Below are 26,475 nucleotides of genomic sequence, written 5' to 3' on the forward strand. Positions count from 1 at the left end.
TTGCCCGTTCAAAATCCATTCGAACAACGAGGCGGTCGCAACGTTGACTAACACCACACGGAACCCCGCATTGAATGGGGACCTCAAACATCGTCGGACCGGAACCGGATGTGGGACTATGTGTTTGAACTGGAGCAAAAACTCAACATAGCAGGCATAAGGTGTGAGAGATGAGATTTTCTTTCCTTTTTCTTGTTAGATATGTCTGATTTTGCCATGTTTCCAGACTTTTTTACTGTGTCAGTAACACAACCTTAAGGGCAACGAAACAAACTTTGCGGAGATAACTTGAACAGTGTTTTGGCGTTAGCTTATGCTAGCGGCCGATCAGCGCATGTTTATTATTTTCTGCCTTCATAATGTTCTATTGTTTTTTGACGTGGTAGGGTGTTACACCAGAAAGCCGAGAGACGGGAGCAGTGCAACAGATTTGTGCTGTTTGAATGCCTGGATGAGAAACATTTCGGAGTGCAAAAGCCTGCGATACTAAACATCCGTTAATATTTGCGCCATGAATCCATCCAATCCGTTTGGCAGCCCACAGGGTGGAGCTTTCCAAGCCCCGAGCAATACTTTAAAGGCTGGTTTGTTCCAGTCATTTGGGCAGCAAAGTTCAAACAATCAGTCCCAAACTATGGGTTTTTACCAACCCTCAGCGTTCGCACAGCCCTCACCTCATGGAAGTACCATCTTCGGACAGACCCCAGCCTTTGGACAGACCTCTACACAGCCGCCCTCGCTGCCTACCGTAAGTCAAACTCCTGCTTTTGGACAGCCGTCATTAGGAATGAGTAGCTCGGGCTTTGGCAGTAGCACCACACCAGCTTTTGGCCAGATCAGTGGACCGAACCAGAGTTCAGTCTTTGGGCAGATACCTGCATTTGGGCAGCCTTCTGCATTTGGACAGGCACCAGGATTTGGCAAACAGCCACCAGGGTTTGGGCAACAACCGCCTGGGTTTGGAAACCCCCAGATGACTTCTGGCTCGACCACTTCCTTAGGACAACCTCAGCCACTGGCTTTTGGACAGTCTGTGTTTGGACAGCCCTCATCTACCAGTGTCACCACCAGTGTATTTGGCACAGCTCAGAGTGTGACCCAAAACAGAAGCTTTGGACCATCCGAGTTTAGTTTCAAGCCAGCCAACGAGGCGCTTTTCAAACCTATCTTCAGTTCCAGCCCTGAGCCCACTAACCCTCAAACTACTTCAGTGTCCAGCTCACCTTTTGGCAGCAGTGGGTCCCAGACGAGTACCAGTATGATAAGTAGCAGCAGTGCCACCACCACTGGCTTTTCCCTACTGACAGGGGCTAATTCTGGGCCACTGGGCTTCAGCTTTTCACAACCAGCTGCAGCCCCCTCTGTCTCTGCTCAAAACAACCCACTAACAACTGACAACAGCAGGGGTCCCTCCAACACTCTGCAGTTCACCTTTTCCCAGCCAGCTGCCCCATCCAGCTCCAGCACTCAGGCTCCCACTTCCCAGCCCACTACCCCATCAACTTTCAGCTTCTCAGCCAAAGCCACCCAGCCCCAGGCAACACCCCTGTTTGGAGGAACCAGTTTTGGTCAGCCTTCTGCCTTTGCAGACACCAAAGCTAAAACAGAACCTAGTACAGATGAGAAAGGGAGCAACCCTGAAGCTCTAGGGGATACAAATATATTTGCGCGATTGAGCAAAGGCACCAAGCGCAAAGAAGATCCGGCTGTCAGCAGTACTGGTCCAGAGAAGCCTGCCACAGAGGAAGACGTTCCAGCAGAAGCAGATTCACCAAGACAACCCTCAAAGAGACCCCTAATGAGGCCCCGTGGCCCACCGGGAGGTTTATTTGGTCGGGCACTGAGTGATCTTCGTAGGGATGGCCCTAATCCAGTGAGGCGAGATGCCCCACAGGACACACAGCAGCAAGTATCAACCACAGAGGAAACAGTGAGGGAAGTCCAGGCTCAGAGCGATGACCTACCTGCTACACCACCCACAGTGCAAGCAGGGTCCAAGGACGTGCTGGAAAAAGTTGAAGATTCGGGTGAGACATCCAGATCATACATACTATGTATTATATGCATTTTGCACCAACATGGGTGTATTAAAGCACAACTTTGATGATAAAAATGACATTTATATGACTGTGGCCTAAATGATTTTTCAGATTAGCTGACTAGTTTGTAATATGATAATTGGTAGGAATTAATCCATATTTGTGATATTTCTGGCAGCACGGAACATGCACATTTAGTTCCCCTCGCCTCTTTTATGAAAATCACAACAATTTTTGGTTTTGATGAAGTACAAAAACTTCATCTTGCTGAATTTCATGTGGATATCTTAAATGACTTAAAATGTTGGTTTTCATCATTAAAATATACTCGCCTGCTCATCATCCCTCTCTAGACTCAGCAAAAGCCCCAGACCCGAAGCTGGAAACCACAACCCCTGTGAAACGCAGCGTGCGCAGGGAGAGCTCGGAGAGCCTGGGAAACATGTCTCCCACCGACTGCACCGCCATCCAGTGCAGGAATGTGCCTGTAGCCCTCAACAAGAAGGACGTAATCGAAAAGCACTTTGGTCGTTTTGGCAAAGTTCGCAAGGTCTTCTGTCGACCTGCCAAGAACCTGGCCATCGTTCACTTTGATGACCACGTGAGTTAACTTTATGCTACTTATCCATATTAAAGCAAGTTCATCATACTTTGGCCAATTTGAGTTTTTTGGCTTTGCCAAAACTGAAACTTGAGCCTGTGACCTCACTTCCCTGCCCAACTAAGCTCATTTTAACTCCAGAGTTGGTGTGTAGTTTTCAGTGAAATCACAAAATGATTTCTCACAAACTGTTATCTCTTTCAGGCATCAGCAGCTAAAGCAAAGAAGAAAGGCAGAGTCCTGCATCGACAAGAACTCCTTCTCTTGTGGCAGAAGAAGAAGCAGAGTAAATATTTAATATTTGTAGGAAAACTCAAATAACAGAAAAGCAAATGGTAGTACTCAACAGCTAATTATCTGCTGTATTGATATCACTTTGCTTGTTTGCAGACAAACAAGCAAAAATGATTTCGAATCAGAACTTGCAAGCAGCAGTTTATTTTCTATTGCCTTTAATTCCTTTCAATGAGTTGTTGCATAGATTCTGGGTTATTTTTATTATTTTTCTGGATTAGGTCCAGGTGACAAAGAGAGCAGACCTGCAGCAAGAGCAGAGGAGACAGAGGGGGAAACTCAGGAGGACACAGCGTCTTCCTCCCCTCTCAGAAGACCGACACTCAGAGGCCCTGCAGTCAGCAGCGTGATGTCCTTAACCAGCAGGTAACGCCTGCACCTTTGTGAAAAGTGTTTTCCATCATAACAGCACTTCAGAGTTAGATTTATGTCAGATTTTTTAGATGGCAATGGAAAAGTTGCTCTAGTGCTGTGACTGTCTCACTTGTGTCTTTTCATGGGTCAGGTCTCCTGTGAAGAGGCCATCGTTGGCCAAGTGTCTGCAGTTTGACACTGAACCCCAGAAAGACAGCAGCACAGAGCCCCCGAGCTCAGAGCGCCCGATACCCTCCTCCCTCCTCCAACTCATTGGCCAAGTGGCTGAGACATCTGAGGACAAGTACCGCCTCCTGGAGCAGAAAGACAAGATCCTGCGTCAAGGTCAAGCCACCTCCCACACCAGTCTATTAATAAGGTCTAAAAACATGGGAGACACTCTAACTCTGAGCTTAAAAAATCCGCACAGGTCGGCCTAAGAGGACAGACCTGAACCTGTCTCAGGTGTTTGTGGGTACTTGTCCTGACATGTGTCCAGAGAAAGAGAGGTACATGAGGGAAACACGGAAGCAGCTGAGCTTATTCGAGGTCATCACAGATACTGAGCTGGTAAGGTCTTAAATGTCTTCTGCCTTCAGCTTGTATTCTGTACAGGTTTTTATCAGACCTCACAAACAGTACTGTGCGCGTGTTTCATCATGTCTTTGGCACCTTTTTTTGGCTTTTGCAGCGCAGAAAAGTTATGTGGGTACATCTGCATATTCGTATGTGTATGTATCCTGTCTTGATTAGGTGGATCACACAGCAGCCATTAAAGAGTACAGTCGTTCGTCAGCCGACCAGGAGGAGCCCCTGCCCCATGAGTTGCGCCCCCTTCCTGTGCTCAGCATGACCATGGACTATCTGGTGACTCAGATCATGGACCAGGGCAGCGATAACTACCGCGACTGGTATGACTTTGTCTGGAATAGAACCCGCGGCATCCGCAAGGTAAGCTGGCCTCTTCAGATCTCAGCTGTCACTGAGCAGTACAGACTGTGTGTGGGATTAGGTTTATTGTGTGCTGAAAATACTTTGTCAGTTCACAAGCATTCCCACAAGTGGATAGTAAAAAAAAACACTTTATACCGATGCAGGCAAGACTGAAGACTGAATGGTTTCCTCTCTCATTTTATGTGTTTATCTCCAAATTCTAACTTCAGACACATCAGTTTTAGGGAAACTTGTAGCTATCTGAGTGAAGCTCATAAAACCCTTAAGTTCAAATACCAATATTTGCTACGAGCTCTTCTTCACACACAGCTGACTGAACTGTAGATGCTGGCCATCAGTTGTTTCAACAAACTGTCTGGGTGAAGTCATGTCACGTGTTTTGTAGACTGATTTCGAAGCCCGGCCTTTCCTCTCTCACACCAACAGGACATCACCCAGCAGCGCCTGTGCTGCCCACACACGGTGTCTCTGATTGAGAAGTGCACGCGCTTTCATATTCACTGCGCTCACCACCTCTGCGAGGAGCACATCTCATCTTTCGATGCCAAGATCAACAACGAGAACATGACAAAGTGCCTCCAGAGTCTCAAAGAAATGTACCAGGACTTGGCCATGCGTCAAACCTACTGCCCCCAGGAGGCAGAGTTTCGCCAGTACAGCGTGCTGCTGAAACTCAACGACGGTGACATCCTTCGGTCAGTCTGTCAAATCGCACATACAAAAATGGTTGATTAAAAATGCTGAAATGTCATTGATGGATGTGTAAAACTCCTGCTCTTTTTTTTCCCAAGAAAATGACTTTATACATCTCCTGCTGTGACTGAGTTGTAATGAAATACTTCCTCACACTTCATGTCCGCAGTGAGGTGCAGCAGTTCCGCGATGAAGTCCGCAATTCCCCTGAGGTTAAGTTTGCCGTGCAAGCGTTCGCAGCAGTCAACAGCAACAACTTTGTGCGTTTCTTCAAGCTGGTGAAAGGAGGCTCCTATCTCGCCAGCTGCCTAATGCACAGATACTTCAATCAGGTTAGAAACTGTTTCCATCATGGACAGACGAGATCAATCTCAAAGACATCCAAAATCAGAAGAATCCTAGAGATCATATTTAATGTCCTCTTATTTCTCTTTCCAAACTTCACATAACCTCATTTACAATGGTATGATTTGATGTATTTTTCCCTCGCATCCCCTTCGATTTGGGTTTCGATCTTCAGGTCAGAGCTAAGGCCTTGAAGACCCTGAACTTGGCCCACACTGTGGGTCCACGATCGACTGTGTTTCCACTTGAGGACATAGTTCGGATGTTGATGTTCTGCAGCAGCGCAGAGGCCACTGACTTCATCCAGCAGTACGGCCTCAATGTCAATGATGAGTGAGTGTCTGTTAGTGGTCTGATAGACATTTGGCTTAATTTGATAATAAAAAGTTGTGAACTCCTGATGATAGCCCCGCCGTCACACATAAAAACAATTGTGTATGTCAGAGTTTAGTAACTATGAGCAAAAATGTAATTATCTTCATAGAATGCTGCATCATGTTGCTGTTCTGTACATTTCAGTGAAATGTTGTTTTTTAATATCAGACAAACAAGATCCAAAATGAAATTACTTTAAACCCTGAGAAAGAAGCATCATGACTTCAGAGTATGTTGTGCAAATATCCAATTAAAGTTTCATAACACATTGCTCACAGTGTGGTGGAGCTGAGTCGGATAACCTATCAGGAGCCAGACCTGCCGCTGTCCCAGAAGAAGTCAGAGGTCATCCTCGCAAAGAAAACTGTGCTGACCGGTGAGGTGGTGAACGGCGGCCCCCTCCCCAACCCCCCTCAGCACACTCCTGTCTGCAGCTTTGACTCCCAGAACAAGTACCTTGGAGAAGGTCTGCTGGCTGAGCCCGGTCCAAGCCGGATTAAAGGTACAGACTCGATTTCACTGAGCCCAAGCCTTGAATCTGCCTCACGTGAAGTCGTATGTAACCTCATCACGTCTGTGAGAATGTAGAGAATCAGCCTCATTAACCCCTTTCTGCAAATAGGAATTCAGCAAAATTTGGAGACGTTTTGTAGACATAGCCTTCAGCATTCATTATCTCATGCTATACATGTAGCACATGGCTAAATGGGGGCTTAAATTAAAGAAGACACATGGGCCAAGACATGTATTGATGTCTAGCTGTTTATTTTACTCATTAAGTGTCCATTTCAGAAGATCATACATAGCATAAAATGTCAAAAAAGTAAAAATCGCCTAACTTTTTTTTAGTTTTCAGTGAGTTCAAGGCTGATAAGAAAAGATCAAACTGTCAAACTGTACATGCCCTGATTCTACATGGTCTTGGAAAGTAAAATCCAAAATTTGAAGTAGATACATAAAAGTACATAGGTGCTACACAACCATTTCCATAGGGTACAAATAGGCGTCTCCAACCTCTCCAAAAACCTCTCCAAAACCTCTCCAAGCTCTCCAAAAAAAAAATTGCACCATACAAAAGGGGGTGATTGTAATATTTTTTTTCCTTCATTTTGAAATAGTACAAATACATTTTACTGCATTCCAGACTAAAATTCACAAGAACTTCAGTACCTATAAATACTATAAATACCTATAAATACCTATATAGTACCTACTAAATAATATGTTTTGGAGTGATTGTGAGTATATAAGTGAAAACAGTCCGTTTAGGCCTGGCCATGATGTGTAGAGGTAAAAACTTGCAGGAACTGCAAACTGCAAACTTCAAACTGCAAACTTCACCAAACAAACAAAAGTTTGCCAACAACACGGTGACACTTGCTAATTCGCCAGGTTACACATGCGTAATGACGTCGGTCAATGACTCCCGATGAGTTCAGCTGCGGCGCAGGGCTTTACACAAGCCTCCTGTCCACAGACATCATTGGCGCAGGGCTTTACGCACACCTCCTGTCCACAGACATCATTGGCGCAGGGCTTTACGCACGCCTCCTGTCCACAGACATCATTGGGGCAATCATGACACCCTAACCCCTAAATGTTCATTTGTCGGTTTACTATTCGTTGAAAGAGGTGTCAATCACTTCAGATGAGCCTGACACCGGCAACAAGGAAGAAAGTTGGACGATGCTTTTGTGTTTACAACTCGGGTGCACGGCGCACACATGAAACACAGCGTCTGCTTCGGAAATTACTCAGCGGATTACAAATAAATACCTTTTGGTTTTGTAGAGGACATCTTCAAGTTTCTATTCATGTATAACATTACGAGTAAATTTGCGATTGCTGGTCAGAACGAGTTAGAGAAGACCGCGGTGGATTTTTATGGGGAAATACGACTATTTTACACGATGGAATGACTAAGGACATAAAGCATTGTTTTGACCTTTCCCATGCAATGAAGACCAGTTTCCACACGACTAAAAGGTAAATAATGACATTATGCCTTCATTTGCGCTCACTCGAAATGTTAAAACTTTATAAATATGAATGTTTTAGAAGGATGTTACTTCCTGTGTTCGTCAATGGGAATTGCTATGCTAAGCTAATGTGACTATTTCTGAATAACGTATTTATAACATAAGCCAATTTTCCTTTAGCACAAAGCTCTGACATGACAGAAGATAGATATATGGGTATTTTGTTTGTATTTCGAAAATGGGAGACGTATATGAGCAGTAAATCCCCGAATTTGATCTGGACCCGCCGGCGGGTCCGTTTTAACCCTATCTGCACAAACAGGTTAACTAAAGCTGCAATGTTTCTTCTCAGCTTCTGCTCCGAAGGTTGAATTCAAAGCAGCACCTGCCGTCAAGGTTCCAGACGTGCCCTCCGTGTTCAGGTTGCCTCCAGCTGTTACGGACAGCTCGGCCCGCCCAGCAGACGCCCCGCAGCTGTTCCAGCCGATACCCGAACCTCAGCCCGTCAAACCGCCATCGCCTCCACCCAAACCTCAGCCTGTGTACAGCAATGAGGTGAGCGCCATCTCTCAGCTCTTTATCTCAGCACCCATCGAAGATGGCTTGGACTTTAGCAGAAGTTAGGATTTTTTTTAGCTTCTTCCTGACATTTGATATTACTAATTAAGGAGAGAATCAGATTTATTGGTTAGTGATCACTGAAGCGATGCTGAACTTGCTGTCCTTTTTGTTTTTACTGTGCATGACAGTAGCTGTGCTGTTTTTGTGCTCTCCTGCAGGACGTCTCGGCTGTACTGGATAGTGTGATTGAAGAGGTGGTCGATGCCACAGCGCGAGAGGTCGCTGAAGCTGCCAGTAGCTACGCCACGGCAGCTCTTGCGTAAGTTTGAGTTGTTCATTCATGATACGTTGAAATCATGTTTTACTTCCTTTCCTTGCACTTATTATTAATGTTGTTGAATTAGTGGGTGTGCAGAGGCAGAGGAGGTCCAAACCCAACCCAGTTGTTTAACTTTCTGTATCATTGCCTTTGGGTCTGCAGCGAGAGCAGCATGCAGGCAGAGTCTCTGGTGAGTGAGGTGTTGGGACAGATGCTGCAGGAGATGTCCTCCGCTGAGATCAAGCTGGAACAGCAGCGTGTGGCTGAAGAGAAACGCAAGCTTGAAGAAGCCAGGTTGGTCTACCGACAGTTGCAGGCGGCCTGATGTGTTTTATCATTCAGCTCAGTTAAGAAAGTTCCCAAAACACAGGATATAAGTCTGTCTGTGTGTGGAGGTTACACACACACTTCCATTTCTACAAGCATACTGTAAACTGTTAAAGCATCCGGACATCTGGAGGAGGGCTGCATAGTCATTTTCCACAAAAACACTCGTGGACTTCACCGTGAGAGATGCAGATTTCATTTCACAGCATCATTGTTGGATATAATAAATTAAAATAGTATTTATAGTGCAAAGCAACTACTGTACCTTTTCTACAAGATCAACAGTTGCAGTCGGGCATTATAATCACAGCAATTATCAAATTAGACTTGCTACAGCTCACTCACATTTTCTTCTCCATGTCTGTCGGTGGCAGGAGGAGGCAGGAGCACGAGGCCTTCTTGGCCCAGTTCAGCTTCTCGCTCTGCACAGAGCTCATCCATGAAGTTTTAGATGAGACCATCAAGGAGGCCGCCACCTCAGAGATGCAGTACGGCTTATCATCAAGTTTCATGTCTTCCAGTGGCACAAATATTTTCACGAGTGAGGTTCAGTGAATTTAAACTGGCGCCTGTTTTTCCTCCTTTTTCAGGCGGGCAGTGAACGAGAAAGCAGACCGTGTGGCCAAATGCACAGAGCAGGTCTGTGCCAGTCTAGTTGAGGAGACTCTGAATGCAGACATCACTCTGCTGGTTGAAGACATCCTTGAGGCTGAGCTGCAACGCATCCACAAGTACATCAATAGGTAAGAAACAGCGAAAATGTGGGAAAGTCAGAGAAATCACATGACTCTAAACTCTTCAATGAAAACCAAGAATTTCTTTGCTCAGCCGATCATAAATATCTGATAACGGGCTACCGTCAATCAGTTATATTGACACATCAGTGAACCACTCCAGTAGAAGGCTTACTATTTATTACAGTATTTGTACAAAGTCTTGGAAGTTTAGTAAATGCTCAGTTTTACCTAACAGAAGTTAAAAACATGCTTGAATTTGAATATTCTCCTTGAAAAACAAATGCTTGTATGTTTTTAACTTTTAAAAATCTGCCCAAACCAAAGTGTCTTGTGTCCCGTTTTGTCTCATCTGTACCACCAGGTGGCGTGATGTGGTCGCAGTGCGCCGGCAGCTGAAGAGGCAGATGAGAAGCTTCCCAGCAGCTCCTTGCTGTGTGGACCCTCGATTCAAACTGAAGGCTCTGGCTCCCAGCGCCCCTGCACAGCCCTCCATGTCAGATCTGGCTCGCGGTCTGGTCAACCTGGGAAACGCCGGCACCCTGGCCCTGTCCAGCACCAGGTTTGTTCCTTTTAAATCACTGTTGTTACACCAGTGTGTCTGTGGGATGCACATGAGGGTTTGATGAAGACGTGGTGAATATGGTTCATAATTTGCCAACATTGTTTCCCGCTCTTTTTACAAACTTGTGTGCTCCTTCCCGCTACATACGACTTGAAGTAAATGTCACTTTTCTGCTCCAGTCACATGTTTTGTGTTTTGTCAAGGTTGTTGAAAATGAGACAAGAAGTGATTCACCAAATGAGAGTCCACCACTACTATCAGCAGCTGCTCGAGTAAGTCGTCAGTATGTTCATCTGGTCAGTGGTCGACATCACAAAACGGCACTTTGACCTCTTTTTGCCGTTTGTCTCAGTGAAACAGTGTGGGCGCCACTCGACCTGCCATCCCTGGTGACAGAGAATATCGCCAACCCACCCGACCGAATCTTCTGGAAAGCTGTTGTCCTCTTACCAAGCGACCACGAGAGTGTAACCAGCCTGGCTGACAGGTGAGCAGCAGTGCTTAAGTATGACAACAGGTCACCTTGATTATCTGTTAAGATCGGAGGCTCCCGGTGTTCACCGAACCTTTCATCAAGCGTGTCCTCTCCTGCAGGATCCTGTCAGACTGGCTGGAGGCGAAGCTCGGTGGTGACAAGGGGTCAGGGTCGAGTGAGGAGCAGCTTGATGGCACTCTGCAGACCCTCCGTGTCACCAGCACACTCCAGGAAAAAGAACAGCACATTCACAAAGTGCACATCAGCATCAAGGTAAGACCAGACAGCAGCTTACAGGGTGACTGCAGTCAAACAGACCTGAACGTTTCTGAGTCAGTGGAGCTCGTCTCTGCTGACGCTGATGTCACATGCTCATACCGTATGTGCGGTGAAACACAACATGGCATAGTCTTAAGGTTGAGCTGAAGATAAGAATTAGAAGAAATATCAGGGATTAGAATTCAAAGATAAAATGAAATGTCATCTGTGGTTTTTCTGTCATTAAATTGAGATCACGAGTATCTCATTATCTCGAGAAGCAAGCTTTGAAGGAACCCGTTACCATGAGACAACAAACGGTCGTACTTATAATGTTCCTCAGAGATCAGCATGTTCTGAACACAGTCAGTGATGTTCAGCAAAGCTGTCAAACACAGTGTATCTCGACTTATTAGCAACCCAGGTTGGTGCTGATTAATTGTTATTTATGTAGATGAAGATATTAACTTCTGTGCCTCCGTGCTGAACATCACATGATTTTTTTGCAGGCATCCCGGGGCCCTCTGACCGAAGACGGCTTGTCCAAAATGGAGGAGTGCTGTGAGCTGCATGGGGCGGGAGCTCTTATCACGCTGCTCCCCGCCATGTTGATGGGACTCGAGGAGCAGGATGTGCCTCTGCTGTCAGCCCTGCTTCAGCTCAAACAGCTCCAACAGGCCAGCACCTGGCACTGCCCGCTGCCTCTGGTCATCCTGGTGCCAGGGCCTGTTGGTGGGGATACGCAGAAACTGGAAGAAGGTAGCTAATAACAGCTCGATATGTTTCTAGTTAATATATTCTACGATTAAAGTCAAAACTGGGATTTTAGGCTGGCTGTAGAAGGTGTATTCTGTGTCAGGCTTCATTCTTGGTGCAGTAGCTGAATTAATCTGGACAAAATGTGTAAACACTGAAATGTTCCTGTCACGGTGCTTCATCTCTCAGCCCTGATGCTGCACACACTGGTCAAGGAAGGCCTGATATCAGAGTACATGTTCCTCTTCATACCAGAGACCACAAGTGACCTTCAGGGATCCAAACAGGTACTGCACATCCACATGCAGAGACCCACCACACACAGACAGTTCTTTGAACCGTTTCACCATTTGTATTTAATGTCCTTCACTTTTCTAAACATGAGTTTACTGCCCACAATTTATATATGATGTACAGTAAGGTTTTACAAGTAGACTCTCCTTCAGTGTAAGCCAAAAAGGTTCAGATCCCAGTCTTCCCAGTCTTTATGGCCTTCACCACCTTCTCTGCTCTTGTCCTGTGTGTCTAGCTAAGACAGGCTCTGCATTGGCTGCTGGCTCGTGCTCCGCCACCCTTCCCACTCTCCTGCCAGACCCTGGTGCAGCTCATAGAGGCCAGTTTGAGTCGTGAGTTCAGTCCCAGAGTTTATGCCCACCGCCAGGAGCGGGCTGCTGCGTGTCTGCCTTCTGAGGACCCTGCGCCCGTCATCCGACTCTACAACGCTGTCCTGGCTCACATTGCTGACAAAGTGGCATCGCAGGAGCTCAGCAGACTCTCGTGGCCACCAGGGGAGTTCTGCCAGCCTGATACCCGTGACTTTGTCCCTCATATGGGCTGGAACTCTGTCGCTCACTTGGCCTGGCTACGCAAAGTCATCCTGAGCCTGCAGCTGCCACAGTGGGAGCAGCTGTCTGCCACAGGTCAGTGACTGAGATGTCATTTTGATTTATCTCTGCAGGGTTTTCTCTTATGCTTCCCTGACTGTACAAAATCCTCTTGAGTACAAAAGGAACACAGAGCAGGTATGTGTATTCATGAACCATCTTTCCCTCTCTCCACCACCTTTGTTATTATCTCTTCCACTAGACTCGTGGTCTGAGCTCTGCTCCTCCATCTTTGGCTACGCCACTCAGATCCCAGTCTCCCGCCGCACTCAGCCCCTGCTGATGTCACGGCTGGAAAACCTTCTGGAAAGGGTCAGGCTAAAGCTTCATCGTACTGTTTGTCCGGCCTTCAGTCAGATCCCTTGGGACGACATTCTGATGATATGCATAGACCACAAGCTGAAAGACTGGCAGATCCCTGGGCCACCTGTCTGCGAAGGTGAGGACAGTCATGGAGAAGGTTATTCCTCTGTGAAGAACCAATGAGGTGTGGCTCGCATTCAGTGTGTATTTGTTTGTTTTGTCATGTAAGATGCTGTGACTGAGGACGGGGAGATCCTGGTCTACTTCTCCACTGAGTCTTTGAAGGGTTTCCAGCCACCCGAGGAATGGACTGAGGCCATCAGACAAACTCACAGGGAGAAGCAAGAAGAGAAGGAAGGGTGAGAAACTCCAAAAACCCGCCACCGCCATCATCTTTACTTTAAAACAGCTGGCAGCAACCTGTGACCTTGAGGCAGTTCAGGGCATTGAACTCTTCGTTAACCTCCAGCTGGTAAAATTAGTGCTGCAGCATTTATCAATTTGGTGAGATTTAGTTGCTGTCAGGTAACTGACATCTGTCACTGCATCACATGTTAAAGTAAAACACTGGACAGTGCAGGCCTCCACATGTACACAGTCCTTGCACAGTGCTGCACCTTCCATCCATGAACTAACCTTGACTTCCTGTCCCTTCCACTCACTTTTAAAAAAGACAAAGATTTCATGACCCTGAAGATCTCATTGTCGTCTCTTTGTTCTCTCCTTTTTCCAATTACTCTTCCTCCTCGACCCTCAGGGCGAGTGCAGCTGCTTGTGCCACGCCCACCAGTCAGACCCTCAGACAGAGGTTGTTCCACAGTCTGGTGGAGCCCGTCGGCGCTCCGGCAGCCCCGCTGGACATCACACACACCCCCACGGCCCAGGAGCTGCTGGCCCACAAAGTCCTGCAGAGCTTACAGGAGGAGAAGGCTGAAAGCAAAAGGTGGAACGACTGAGTACCAATGACTTTGGCATAGAATTCAACCCCGCACAGAAAGGCTCCATTACAGTTATTATGTAAAATATAATGTACACGTTGTGTTTGTGTTTTACAGGAGCATGGACCAGCTTCAGCGTTGGCTGGACGGAGACCCCGTGGACCACTTGTCCACACCGCTTTTCATTCCATCCTCCACTCTGTTGTCCATGCCCACAACAATAACACAAACACCCACAGCCAAAGCCCGAGGCCCTGCACTCATACAGGTACGACGTGTGCCCTGGGACCAGTTATGTCCTTTTTCAAACTGCCAAACTGTTTTGCTAGAAATGGCGAAGGTGGCAGGTTTGTAGTTAATAACAGCTAATTTGTTAATCATCATCAGCAACAACATTTTCTAAATGTTTCAGTCTATGAAATGCAGTAATCACACATTTTCCCTGTTTGGACTGTCCAGAAGTCGGAGCCTGATGATCCGTCAGACAGAGCGGACCGACCTAAAGCCACGCCCATGTCTGTGGCATGGCGACTGAAGGAACTGGAGCGAGAGATTCTGGCTAGCCAAGAGGAGGAGCTGGCCTGCAGACTGAAGCTGAGTGGTCTGCTGAGCATCGTGGATGATTGATGAAGGAAAAATCTTTTAACAGATGACTGCGCTTTGGAAATGTGTGACAACAGCAGAACACTGAGAAACCATTCTGGGTTCACTCTGTTAGGACTTCACTGATTGCAACAATCTGTGTCTATTTTTGTGTGAATTAAGGTCTGGGTTTGTACAATATGAAAAGAAAATCAAGATTTTTATTCTTGGTTTAATTTTTGATTTTGCCTTTCTAACTTTCATGTGTGTGTGTATTGTGTGTGTTGGGTTTTGCACAAACCTTATGACTCTCAAAGTGTGCTAAAGCCTCTAGAAAAGCTACTTTTCTCGTCTTAAACATGTTGAATTATTTGGATTGACTTCTGTGTGGTTTGAACTTATTTTTGTACTGATGAAAACATCCAACAGCTGAATACTGAATAAAAGTGTTGTTTTTTTATGTAAACTGCTCATGTGTGAGGACACAGGGTCTCGGTGGATCAGCCTGCAAGATAAGGAACTTTTCTTAACTACACTATATAGACAAAAAGTGTTGGGACATGTGACCATCACACCAACAGGGACTTTAATGACGTCTCATTGTAAACACACAGACAGCTTTGCAGCTCTAACAGCTTCCACTCTTCTGTGAAGGCTTTCCACAACATGTTGGAGTGTTTCTGTGGGAATTTGTGCCCATTCATGCAGTAGAGCATTTGTGAGGTCACACACTGATGTTGGACCAAAAGGCCTGGCTCACAATCTCCGTTCCAGTTCATCCCAAAGGTGTTGGATGGGGTTGAGGTCAGGACTCTGTGTGGGCCAGTCAAGTTCTTCCACACCAGCCTTGGTGTTTTGGCAGGTCTGTTGCCACCACTGTACTGTCAGTGCAGATTTAATGCACATAAAGTAGTAGTCCATAGCTAATGATTAAAAACAGGCCTAAAATGTACAGAAAAACATACTGAATTAATTTCTGGGTATCAAAAACATTTAATGACAGCATCGTGTAAGTTTGTCTGTCTGACTTAACCTTCAGTCTTGTAAAGGAGCTCAGTTCACTGCGAGGTTTCCTAGTGTTACTCAACCTGCTAATATGAAAGAGGAACAAGAACCCAAATATTAACACAACATTTCTGTTTGCTTTCAAACTTCAAAGTGTGGGAGACTTTCCCTTTACGCCCTGAATATGTAGCAACATTGTGGTGACTTCAGTAGAAAATGGATCCTGTTTTTCCCTGTCAGCGGGAGGATGCAGTATGTGTTGTGAAATGTGACATTTAATACTAACACAGTGTCTCTCTGTCCATCTGTCTGTCTCTCACATACAGACAGGCGACATGAGGACAGATTTTACCCATGTGGTTTGTACCTCAGCAGTAATACAGACTCTGAGCACTCAACACTGCATTTACATTTACATTGACTGCATATATCATGTATTTATACACACTTAAACTGTGTTAGTTTTAATCACTGAATGAGACAGAAGTCTAATGCAGTTAATGAAACTCGAACAACACTCAACAAAACTAATTACTAACTAAAGCAGCTGATTTTTTCAGATCAGACTGAAGGTCTCCTGTTAAGTTTAGCCTTCAGTCATTTATGTGTATTTTATTTATTTATTTGCTCTGAAAAAATCCAAACAAAATCTGTTCTTCATTCAGATCTCTTGTGGGTCTGACCACTGACCCTCAAACTCCAACACCTCCAGTGGAGCTGCTCAGTGATTGGCAGATCAGACTGTGGCTGCACTGAGCAGCTTCCAGGTGTGTGAACGTGTACCTGTGTGAATGTTTCCATATCTTACAGCACATGTGGAACCTAAAGCAAATCTTTCGTGTAGACAAAATAATCCCTCACAGGAGACGATGCTGATCAAGCAGGCGTCTGAATCGTATCGATGAGACCAGATGTCAGTTCTTGTGTAACAAAGTGATCTTGAAAGGTTCAGCATTTTGAGACTGTTACAACACAGATATCGACACATTCGCACTCCCATTCTGTGCCCTCACATTTAAAGCTGACGCCAACTGTTTTCATGTCATTAAAGTTCAAATCCAGGTTCATCCATCCATCCATTAATGTTTTGTAAAGGTGTTTCTCTGTCTTTTTATTTATTGCGTGGAAAGACTTTTATTTGCTCCCAGGGTTTGAGGTTTTGAAATGTTTAGACACGACTGAGCTAAATAACACGGCTGCTTGTGATTAATCCTCGTTTCTTTTCTTTCACATGTACTGAATGTGTTCAGTTCGTTCACTACAAAAAGTGGATTTTGTTCAGAATTTGGAGAAATGTGAAGCATGAAAGTTTTGTTTTATTGAACTGACAGAAAATCAAAACATATTTTAATAATCCTTTAACTCAGTTTTCATTATTTCAGCTGCAGAAATGTACAAATTTACTGTTTTGCCTTTACAATATTTTAATTATTATTTTTATTATTATTTTTTTTTTTGGTAATTTGGATGTTTAACTGTTGGTTGGATAAAACAGGTTGCTGTGTGACAATTTTCACTATTTTAAGAATTTTTAAAAAACAAGCTAATTAGCTGATTAAAGGAGAAAATAATCAGTAGATCCACCCATAATGAAGATAATCACTAGTTGCAGTTTTACACAAAAGGAGTTTCAAATCGCTCCACCTCAACCAGCTTCAACAGTAAAATCCTCCTTAATGCAGTTCTTTTACTTTTAATACTTTAAGTACATTCTCCTGTACTGACACACTTTTACTGAAACAAAAGTTTCAGTGCAGGACTTTCACATGTAACAGAGTATTTTCACAGAGTGATGCTGTTACTTTCTGAGAACTTTTCCATAAGTAAACGATATGAATACTTTGCCCCCCACTGACTGTCTTGTCTCAGGAGTCAACTGGTGAATCAAAGTTTCTCTTTTCTCTGCTCCCAGACTGAAAAACTGATTAACGAGAGTCAAACTCATTCTGACTCTTCAGTCAAGAACTGAATAATGAGCTGCCATACTGTTTTAAAAACAGTCAGAAATAGTTAAAATGTTGTGTGATGTGTGTTCTTAAGGTTCTTAAGAAATTCTTAAGAAATCTTAAGAAATTAGAGCTGCAGGTGGGAGTTGAGGCTCTGGCCCTGATGTTGGCCTCTGGATTGTTTCCAGCTGAGGTGGGGCTTCTTACTGTATAAAAGCAGAGTCGGTTCACTGCTGCGTCTATGGATCTGCACTCCAGCACTCAGTGAGTCCACCAGCAGCTTTCTGAGCTTCATCACCATAAAATGTGTGTGTGTATTGATTTGTTATGTCAGATGTGTCTAATTCAGTGTCTTCTTTCACTTCAGGGTTTGGATCTGATCTGAAACTCCAAAATGTACGGTGAGTAACTCTTTTGCCGACACCACCTGGCCGTCCTTTCTGTCAAACCAAACTTTGTTTATTGAACTTGAAAGGGCAAAAATTGACATCAGCTTCGTGCAAACTAAAAGTGAAAATAATGAGCTCCGCCCCCTTTGTTTGACCAGGAAACCAGTATCCTGGCTGTTATCCTCAGCAAATGGGAGGATACCCTCAGTGTCCACCATGGACTTTCCCATCCCAGCCCTGTCCTCCACAGCCCTGTGGTCCTCCACCCTGTCCTCCACAGCCCTGCGGTCCTCCACCCCAGCCCTATGTGTGTGGGCCTTCTTGGGGATTTGGATGTCGCTAAGGTCCTGGACTGCCAGGGTAAGTTGATTTATTGACATACCAAATTAAATGCTGTAAAATGCTTAAAAGAGTCATGTGCTTTTTAAATCAACCTGTTTAACTGTTAACTGTTTAAACTCTTTAATGCTTTCATAAATTGATTCTTATCCTGTTTCATTTATCTACAGTGTTACTGATATTCCGTTAAATCATGAATTCACGACCTAAAGAGCTGACTGACTGAGTGAACTGACTGAGTTTGTCTCTGCTGTCGTCCTCCAGCAGCTCCTGCAGCAGCGACTCTGAGGTGAAGACGTCTGGATGGGAGGAGACACAAGACGAGCTGCCGCCTGGAAACCTTCATCCTGCTGCCGATTCACATCACGATCAGTTCAGTTCAGCGCTTCACATTCAAATTTCTTCTGTTTTTTGTTTTATCGGGCTAATTAATGCATTTAAAAGTCACATACTTTCCTACCTTGCATAAAATGTGAGAGAATCTAAACTCTTCTTTTCATGTATCAGAATCATTTCCTCCTGATAAACAACATAAAGCTGCCTTCTGTCTAATAAAAGCAAATCATCTCTACAAAACTTTGAATCTCTTTTTCATTTGACCTCATTGGCATCACTGTACTCTGAGTATCTTTATGTGTTTAAGACTCCGACTCCTGCAGCTGCTAAAGTTACAGAAGGCCTCATCATAAAATACTTCGACCACACTGATACTGGATCTCATTCACACATAATCAAATTGATTTCAAAATGTCTTAGTTTGGCGCCATCTGGTGGTCATGTCAACAATGACGCTGTGGCAGGCGGCAATGCACACCACAGATGCAAACGGCATTTGTTTTCAGCATTGGTTCGTGTTCATTTTGCTGTATGTTAAATTCCCAAGACTAAAGACAGCTGATATGTTCTCCAAATTCAAGCCTGTCGAAAAGGACGGTGATTTTAGTGAAAGTGAAGAAGACGACTGAAGTTTTAAGAAGAAGAGAAAGAATCAGCTTTATTGACAGTATATATTTTTTTACATACACACACTGAATTTGTCTTCTGCATTTGACCCATCCTTAGTTGAACACACACATGCAGTGAAACACACACAGGAGCAGTGGGCAGCATCAAGCGCCCGGGGAGCATATTGGGGGGTTAAGTGCCTTGCTCAAGGGCACATCAGCCGGCTAATGGAGGGGGGGAGCCTCTCGCTCATCAGTTCTGAATTTTTCAGTCTTGGAGCACCATTTCTGAGGCAGACAGTCTGGGTGGAGGAAGTACACATCGTAGTAAAAGTACCAATACTGCACTGTGTAAACAACTATGTTTACAAGCAGTCCTGCAGCCAAAATGTTACTTAAGCCAAACTCTGCAAGCAGTTCATGTGTACTTAAAGTATACGTCCCTGTGACTGTAAAACTATTAGAAACTATACCAACATGTGGGTGAATCCTCGACACTGATTGTCTACAGGGTGTTTGTTCACTATTCTACCAGTGAACTACGCACACATCGACATTATAAATAAATGACATGAAAAATAATCTGAGCGTCTCATTTATTCTACTGATTACTCTCTTTCAGTGAACACCACAGGATGGAGACTGTAACACACAAGCAGTACAAGAAGTACACTGTCCCTTCTGAATGTACTGGTACTTCGATACTCATCCCACATCCCGTTTGCTCAGGTCACTACTATCACTACCTGTCACTACCTGGTCTGAGTGGCTACAAGGTCTGAGCCTTCATAGAGAGCTACTGTAAGTACAGAAACACCCCTTTGGACAAACCACATGATGAACTGCAGTTAAACTGACCATTTGTTCAATGCGTCTTCGTAAAATCACTGACCTGCTGTGCTTCGCTGTGCTTCCTGTGTGGTGATTCACACAACAGCAGCAACAACAACAACAACAACAGTGTTCTGCCAAACCAAATACCAAACCTGCAATTAACCACGTGACCTGCAGAAATATCAGCGTGTCCTCTTTTGCACGAGGCAGTTGTGTTTACTAATCAAAGCTTTTTAGTAAAATCCTGGTGCAGGTTTAGACAGTGACGTGGGTGCAGTTTGGGTGCAGTGGAGATCAGTGTGCAGGCGTCCTGATTTCCTTTCATTAACACGCCCAACTCCAATTCTGCATTTTCATTTCTTTCACAGACATGTTTTTAATCACTGCCAGTGTTAGTGCGTTTCCTTACAATACACGTGACTTCCATGACAGGCCTACCCAAAGTTCCTCAAAACTACTCCAAGTCCATCAGGTCGCTCAGGTCCACTGTGTCGGGTCCAGGATGTGAATCTCTGTATTAAGATGCACTGAAACTACAGGAGTTTTAAAGGAGGCAGTGATGCTCTGCAGTGAGAGCAAACAAAGAGGAAGGTTCAACAAGTCTGGATGGGGAAATGGTCAGAAGACGCAGTGTGTTGGAGATTTCAACCGTCAGCTTTAACCTGCGAACAGTACGATGCTAGCTAACGTTAGCTGCAACGGGAGTGGGGGGGGGGGACTCACTGAGTCCACCCAACACTGAGACTACAGAGGGCCTTTATGTGTGTGTTTGGGTTTTCATGTTACCTGAAAGGCACCGTAGGGGTCATCAACACTTGTCCAAGGGCCCAAATATTTTGATCTGATTTACTGAATTATTAGCCTAATTAGCCTTTTTTAAAAACATTTTCACTTTCATTTTTCACTTAGAAAATTAATGTTATCTCCAGGACCAGACTCTTAAAAACATGGGAGGACCGTAATGATAACTGGACGCTTAGCTGGAAAACCCTGGAGACAGTCAGTACTCGATACGACTCAGCTAACGAATGAGTCCAGGCTGCCTGTTGGTGATCCACATTGGACACGATTGGAAAAGTTTGGGTATAAGAAGAGCATATTCAGTTGGTAGCATTCTGCAAACACATTAGTTTTATTTTGTGTTGTTATGACAGTGTGCTCTGTGCTGAGACAAACTGTTTACAAGGGCTGATATTATCCCTGTGGGTGTAACACTTTGAACAAAGAATAAAAGAAATGTGGTCTGATGAGTTGTTGTCACACCTTAACTATCATCAAACCTCAGCTGATTCAGCTAAGCTGCTCCACCCTTTTGGTATTTTGTTAAGTGAAGTAAGATTGTGTCATCCACAAAAGGGACTGAAATTTACTCACCTTTTGGCCTTGTGTTCTTGTCATGTTCTGCAAGGTAATTAACGTGACATTTAAGGCAGACACACCCAGTATGAACGTGATGTGGCTCTCATGTTAAACAAAAGTTCATCTTGGCATTGACCAAAATGTGTAACTTGGTAAAGTTAACTAATGATACACCTGCTGCAGCGAGGTGAGGTGTGGCCTCTCACGGTATAAAAGCAGTAAGCAAAGCAGTCAGTTCACTGCTGTGTCTGTGGATCTGCACTCCAGCACTCAGTAAGTTCCTTTGTTAATTGTATTGTATTATTCCGTCATCATGTCTTTATCTTCTTTGTCTTGATGCAGGACATCTGACCTGCACTGTTTTCTAATATCTAATGAAACATGCAGTGGACTGCAGAAAAAAATTTACATTTTAGGTTTGACAACTGCTTAAATCTGCTTTTTCATGACAACAAGTCAGATTTATGTTTAAATTACGTGGCTTTTGTAATTTCAGGGTTTGGATCCGATCTGAAATACAGAAATGTCGTTCAACAACAGAGGTAAAAACTCCAGTTCTTCTCTCTTCTGTCTTTTTTGCCTTCACTAAAATCCCGTCGCTGTCTTTTTCTTAACACTTGAAAGATCAAAAACTGACAGATCGTCGTGCATGCAAACTAAAAGAGAAAATGATGAGCTCCACTCCTGTTGTTTGACCAGGAAACCAGTATCCCTATGGATGCTATTCTCAGCCAGGAGGATACGCTCAGTGTCGTCCAGGCTTTGTGCGACACCAGTCCTGCACTCCGCCCTTTGTGTCGACTGTCTACAGTCGCCCGGGCGGTTCATGGACTGGCTGCTTTCCTCAGCAAAGACCACAATGGTGCCCTCCTCAGTCTTCTGGTAAATTTGCTTACTATACCACGACTCGCCGCTGTCCGTGGTGAAGACCGGGACCTGGAGCGTGGTGCTGTGGGTACTTGGCAGTCAGGGTAAGATCCTCTGTGAAGTGTCAATCACTGAGTCTCTAAATGCTGCACTGCAGAGCACTGACAAAGTGTAAGTGTTACATGGAAGTCATATTAATTTCACTTATGCAATCAAAATGTTAGTTAAATACAACCGAGAGCAATTCAGTCACAGCCCACATTGTTAGAAAAATTAAAAAACAAACACAAAAACAAACAAGAAAAAAAAAACAATTTTCCATCCGACAAAAATGATCCTGAAAGGAAGAATTTAAATCATTTTAATTTGATCTCTTTTGGTCTTTCAAGTCCAACTGGTTCAGCTGTTCCAAAGATGACACATATGAACATTTCCTCATGCAGCCTCTGTGGTAGACAGAGACACGACTCCTAATGGACGCTAACGTTGCTCTGCGTCTGCTGGACGCGAGCCGTCAGTCTTAAGTTCACAGATGGTTTTTGCTGCCCTCGAAAAGAAAGAAAGAAATGGAAGAAACAAGAAGGAATTTATTTGAAGTGTTACTGATATTCCGTTAAATCATGAATTCACGACCTGAAGAGCTGACTGACTGAGTGAGCTGACAGAGTTTGTCTCTGCTGTCGTCCTCCAGCAGCTCCTGCAGCAGCGACTCTGAGGTGAAGACGTCTGGATGGGAGGAGACACAAGACGAGCTGCCGCCTGGAGACCTTCATCCTGCTGCTGATTCTCATCACGATCAGTTCAGTTCAGCGCTTCACATTCAAATTTCTCTGTTTTAAAGCTTCTGAGTGATGGGACGCCATGTTTGCTGTGTTTGCTTTTCATGTATCAGACGCTGATCAGAATCATTTCCTCCTGATAAACAGCATAAAACTGCCTTCTGTCTAATAAAAGCAAGTCATCTCTACCAAACTTTGTGTTTTCATTTTGTTCATACAGCTCTTGTTTATACTGGAATGTTTATCGATCGAGACTCAGATCAGAGATTTCAGGGCTGAGCACCTGATCTCCACTGATCCTAGAACAGCCCCTGCTGACATTTAAACAACCATGTGAATGAGAGCTTTGCGTTCAGCAGACAGTCTGAGCAGACCAGCGTGTAGCGAAGGCTTGGTGTTGCACCGTCAGGTTTTGGTATTTGTTCAGCTCTTTGTGGTCTTTTCAGTGTGAGGGCACCTAAAGACACAATCAGTAAGAAAAATCCAAGTTAAGTTAATTCACTTCCAGTTAAGTTTGGTCTCAAAGTTTGGCCTTTGATTTTTGGTCAACCACACCTTCCACTTTGGTGGCTGAGAAGTGATGAGCTGCAGCTGGTGGAGTAACCGAAGGTCTAATCATAAAATACTCCGACTTCACTGATCCTGGATCTCGTTCTGGACTAAAGGGACCAGCTGGCAGCCCTGATCACCAGCTGCTAATTTGGTCTGATGTTTGGTTGCTGCTCAGAAGCATGTAGGTGTTTATTTCATTGGAACAAAAATAAATAAAAAATTGACAATTGAATGAGTGACGGGAGATTTTTGTTTCATCCAACAAAGATGTGTTGTGACGTGGAAAAGAGAACAGAGAGACAAAGTTTGGTAGAGATGACTTGCTTTTATTAGACAGAAGGCAGTTTTACGTTGTTTATCAGGAGGAAATGATTCTGATCAGCGTCTGATACATGAAAAGCAAACACAGCGTCACACACTGACTGATGCTGAAGTCGTTTTCACACAAAGCAACGCTGCAGTATTTGAAAAGAAAGTTTTGAAACACACACTTTGAATTTTAAGTGGTCAGATAAAGTGATTATGATGACGATTGGCAGCAGGATGAAGGTTTTCGGGTGGCAGCTCGTCTTGTGTCTCCTCCCATCCAGACGTCTTCCTCTAGTCAGAGTCGCTGCTGCAGGAGCTGCTGGAGGACTGCAGCAGAGACAAACAGGAAGCGTCCATCAGTCAGGACAACCTTTTAACGCTCATGAACCTGCAACTCCTGATTATTGTCATTATGGATGATTGCTCGTTCACCCACAAGCACACTGAACCTTCAAAGATTATTAAAAACATAATCTGTAGTCTCTGTTTTTCCCCTGGATAAAAAAATCTTTAAAATATTTTAGTTATAACATGAATGACAAAGTATTTCTGTTATTTCAACAGAAACAAACCCTTTAAGCTTGTTGTTTCTCTGAACACTGAACCAACCACACTTCCTGTTGTGAATAAAGTGAACACGACTGAATCTTACCCCGTGACACTCCGTCCCCTTCTTGTGACACCTGACGTGCTGGTGGCCACACTTGTGCTTGTGCCTGCACTTTTCAGCAAGTTTCTGGCCGGGGCCACATCCTTGTCCAGGACCACATCCTTGTCCAGGACCACATCCTTGTCCAGGGCCACATCCTTGTCCAGGACCACATCCTTGTCCAGGGCCACATCCTTGTCCAGGGCCACATCCTTGTCCAGGACCACATCCTTGTCCATGGCCATGGCCCCAACTTGCCCAACAAGGCCTTGGTCCACACTGGAGAGCTGGGCCACAGGGCTGATGAGGGCAGGGAGGAGGAGGACCCCAGGGCTGATGAGGGCAGGGAGGAGGACCACAGGGCCGAGGACCACAGGGCTGATGAGGCCAGGGAGGGGGAGGACCCCAGGGCTGATGAGGGCAGGGAGGAGGAGGACCCCAGGGCTGATGAGGGCAGGGAGGAGGACCACAGGGCCGAGGACCACAGGGCTGATGAGGGCAGACCTGAGGAGGGGCAGTCCACGGTGGACACTGATGGTATCCTCCTGGCTCAGGAAAGCAGCCATGGGGATACTGGTGTCCTAGTCAAAAAAGAGGCGGAGCTTATTATTCTCTGCTTAAGTTTGGATACACTTGATGTCAATTTTTGCTCCTTCAGATTCAAGTTTGACAAAAAGGACAGCAGTGGGGTTTTAGTAAAAGTGAAAAAATGGAGAATAAACAAAAGACTGAGAGCTGAAGTATTTACCTCCGCTATACCACGACATTGCCGAACTTCAGGTCAGATCCAAAGCCTGAAATTAAAAAAGCCACATAATTTAAACACAAACCCCATTTAACATAAGGAGAGAAATACAATTTTAATGAAAAGCAGATTTAAACAGTTGTAAAGCCTAAAATATTATATTGTTTAGAAAGACAGAAACTGCAGTCCACTGAGGAAAAGACTGCGTGTTCTGTTAAACATTAGACAGTGGAAGTCAGAAGTCCTGCATCGTGCAGTCAGTGATGAACACATCATAAAGACATCAGCATGTCTGACATGAGGACAGAATAATACAATACAGTTAAGAAAGGAAATACAAGATGAGTACACATCAATCAACACACAAACTCAGACACACACACACACACATTTTATGGTGATGAAGCTCAGAAAGCTGCTGGTGGACTCACTGAGTGCTGGAGTGCAGATCCACAGACGCAGCAGTGAACCGACTCTGCTTTTATACAGTAAGAAGCCCCACCTCAGCTGGAAACAATCCAGAGGCCAACATCAGGGCCAGAGCCTCAACTCCCACCTGCAGCTTTTATTATTATATTTCAGTTTAAAGGTGAAATGTCTCTTTGATGGAATAGACAACAACACAACTTAAGCTGAGAGCAGTCATGCAGTTCATAAACACAATGGAGACGTTAGGTTTTCTGTCCATAGGAGACAAAGCATGAAATTCCGATGAAAGGTTTGTGTGACTGAGCACATATAGATAGTTACACATGCTTATCCACTGGGGAGTCACAGCTGAGACTCTGGTACATCCTGGACAGATCAAAGACACAACCACCCACGCTCACATCCACACCTACGGGCAGTTTAGAGTTCCCACTTAACCTAACCTGTATGCCAGGAAAGCAGAGCCCCCAGAGAAAACCTGTACGGGGAGAACATGAAAACTCTGCACAGAAAGACCCCCAGCTGGGTTCAACCCCCAAACTTCAGAGCAAAAAATCATGATTGCAATGCAATTACTGCATTGTGTCAATTTGTGGAAGTAGATATCGCTAAAAGCTACAGCAATGTGCAGAATTGTCCACACATATTAAATAGACTTATCTGCAAAGGCTTTGCAGCTGCCTTTGCAGCTTTGCAGGCTTCGTGGTGACACAAATGACGAGGCAGTTGTGATTACTTATCAACGCCTTTTGGCAAAGCCCTGGAACAGGCTTAGCCAGTGAAGTGGGTTCAGGTGGGGTCAGCGTGCAGGTGTTCTGATTTCCCTTCACTAACACAAACAACTTGTATTCTGATACTGTGCTTTTATAGCTGGTATTTTATCACTAGTATTGATAAGTTTCCTTAAAAAACGCACGATTTCCTTGATATGCCTCATGAAAGATCCTCAGACTTACTCCAAGTCCATCAGGGGGATTAGGTCCACGATGCAGA

General features: G+C 44.7%; 1 protein-coding gene and 1 long non-coding RNA gene across 2 annotated transcripts; one reads left to right on the forward strand and one right to left on the reverse strand.

Annotated features, from left to right (window-relative positions):
- Positions 1–31: 31 nt before the first annotated feature.
- On the forward strand, positions 32–14,802 carry LOC124066615 (minichromosome maintenance complex component 3 associated protein). The gene is made up of 29 exons (XM_046403154.1): positions 32–161; positions 387–2,027; positions 2,393–2,640; positions 2,845–2,926; positions 3,156–3,300; positions 3,440–3,633; positions 3,719–3,858; positions 4,042–4,239; positions 4,669–4,937; positions 5,105–5,267; positions 5,456–5,613; positions 5,934–6,157; positions 7,987–8,189; positions 8,414–8,514; positions 8,677–8,808; positions 9,216–9,329; positions 9,432–9,584; positions 9,940–10,137; positions 10,344–10,412; positions 10,493–10,627; positions 10,735–10,888; positions 11,383–11,632; positions 11,819–11,916; positions 12,159–12,549; positions 12,716–12,952; positions 13,046–13,175; positions 13,574–13,759; positions 13,872–14,022; positions 14,214–14,802. Exons 2-29 carry the CDS (start codon positions 512–514, stop codon positions 14,379–14,381), a joined length of 6,207 nt encoding a protein of 2,068 aa, XP_046259110.1. The 5' UTR covers positions 32–161; positions 387–511; the 3' UTR covers positions 14,382–14,802.
- A 9,961-nt stretch (positions 14,803–24,763) lies between these two features.
- Positions 24,764–25,607, reverse strand: LOC124067420. Its single transcript, XR_006844751.1, has 3 exons — positions 25,443–25,607; positions 25,057–25,102; positions 24,764–24,889 (listed from the first exon to the last, which is right to left on the reverse strand). It is a non-coding gene; the product is annotated as an uncharacterized LOC124067420 (long non-coding RNA).
- Between the last annotated feature and the right edge of the window lie 868 nt (positions 25,608–26,475).

Source organism: Scatophagus argus, chromosome 11 (assembly GCF_020382885.2).
Source record: "Scatophagus argus isolate fScaArg1 chromosome 11, fScaArg1.pri, whole genome shotgun sequence".
Lineage (NCBI taxonomy): Eukaryota > Metazoa > Chordata > Actinopteri > Scatophagidae > Scatophagus > Scatophagus argus.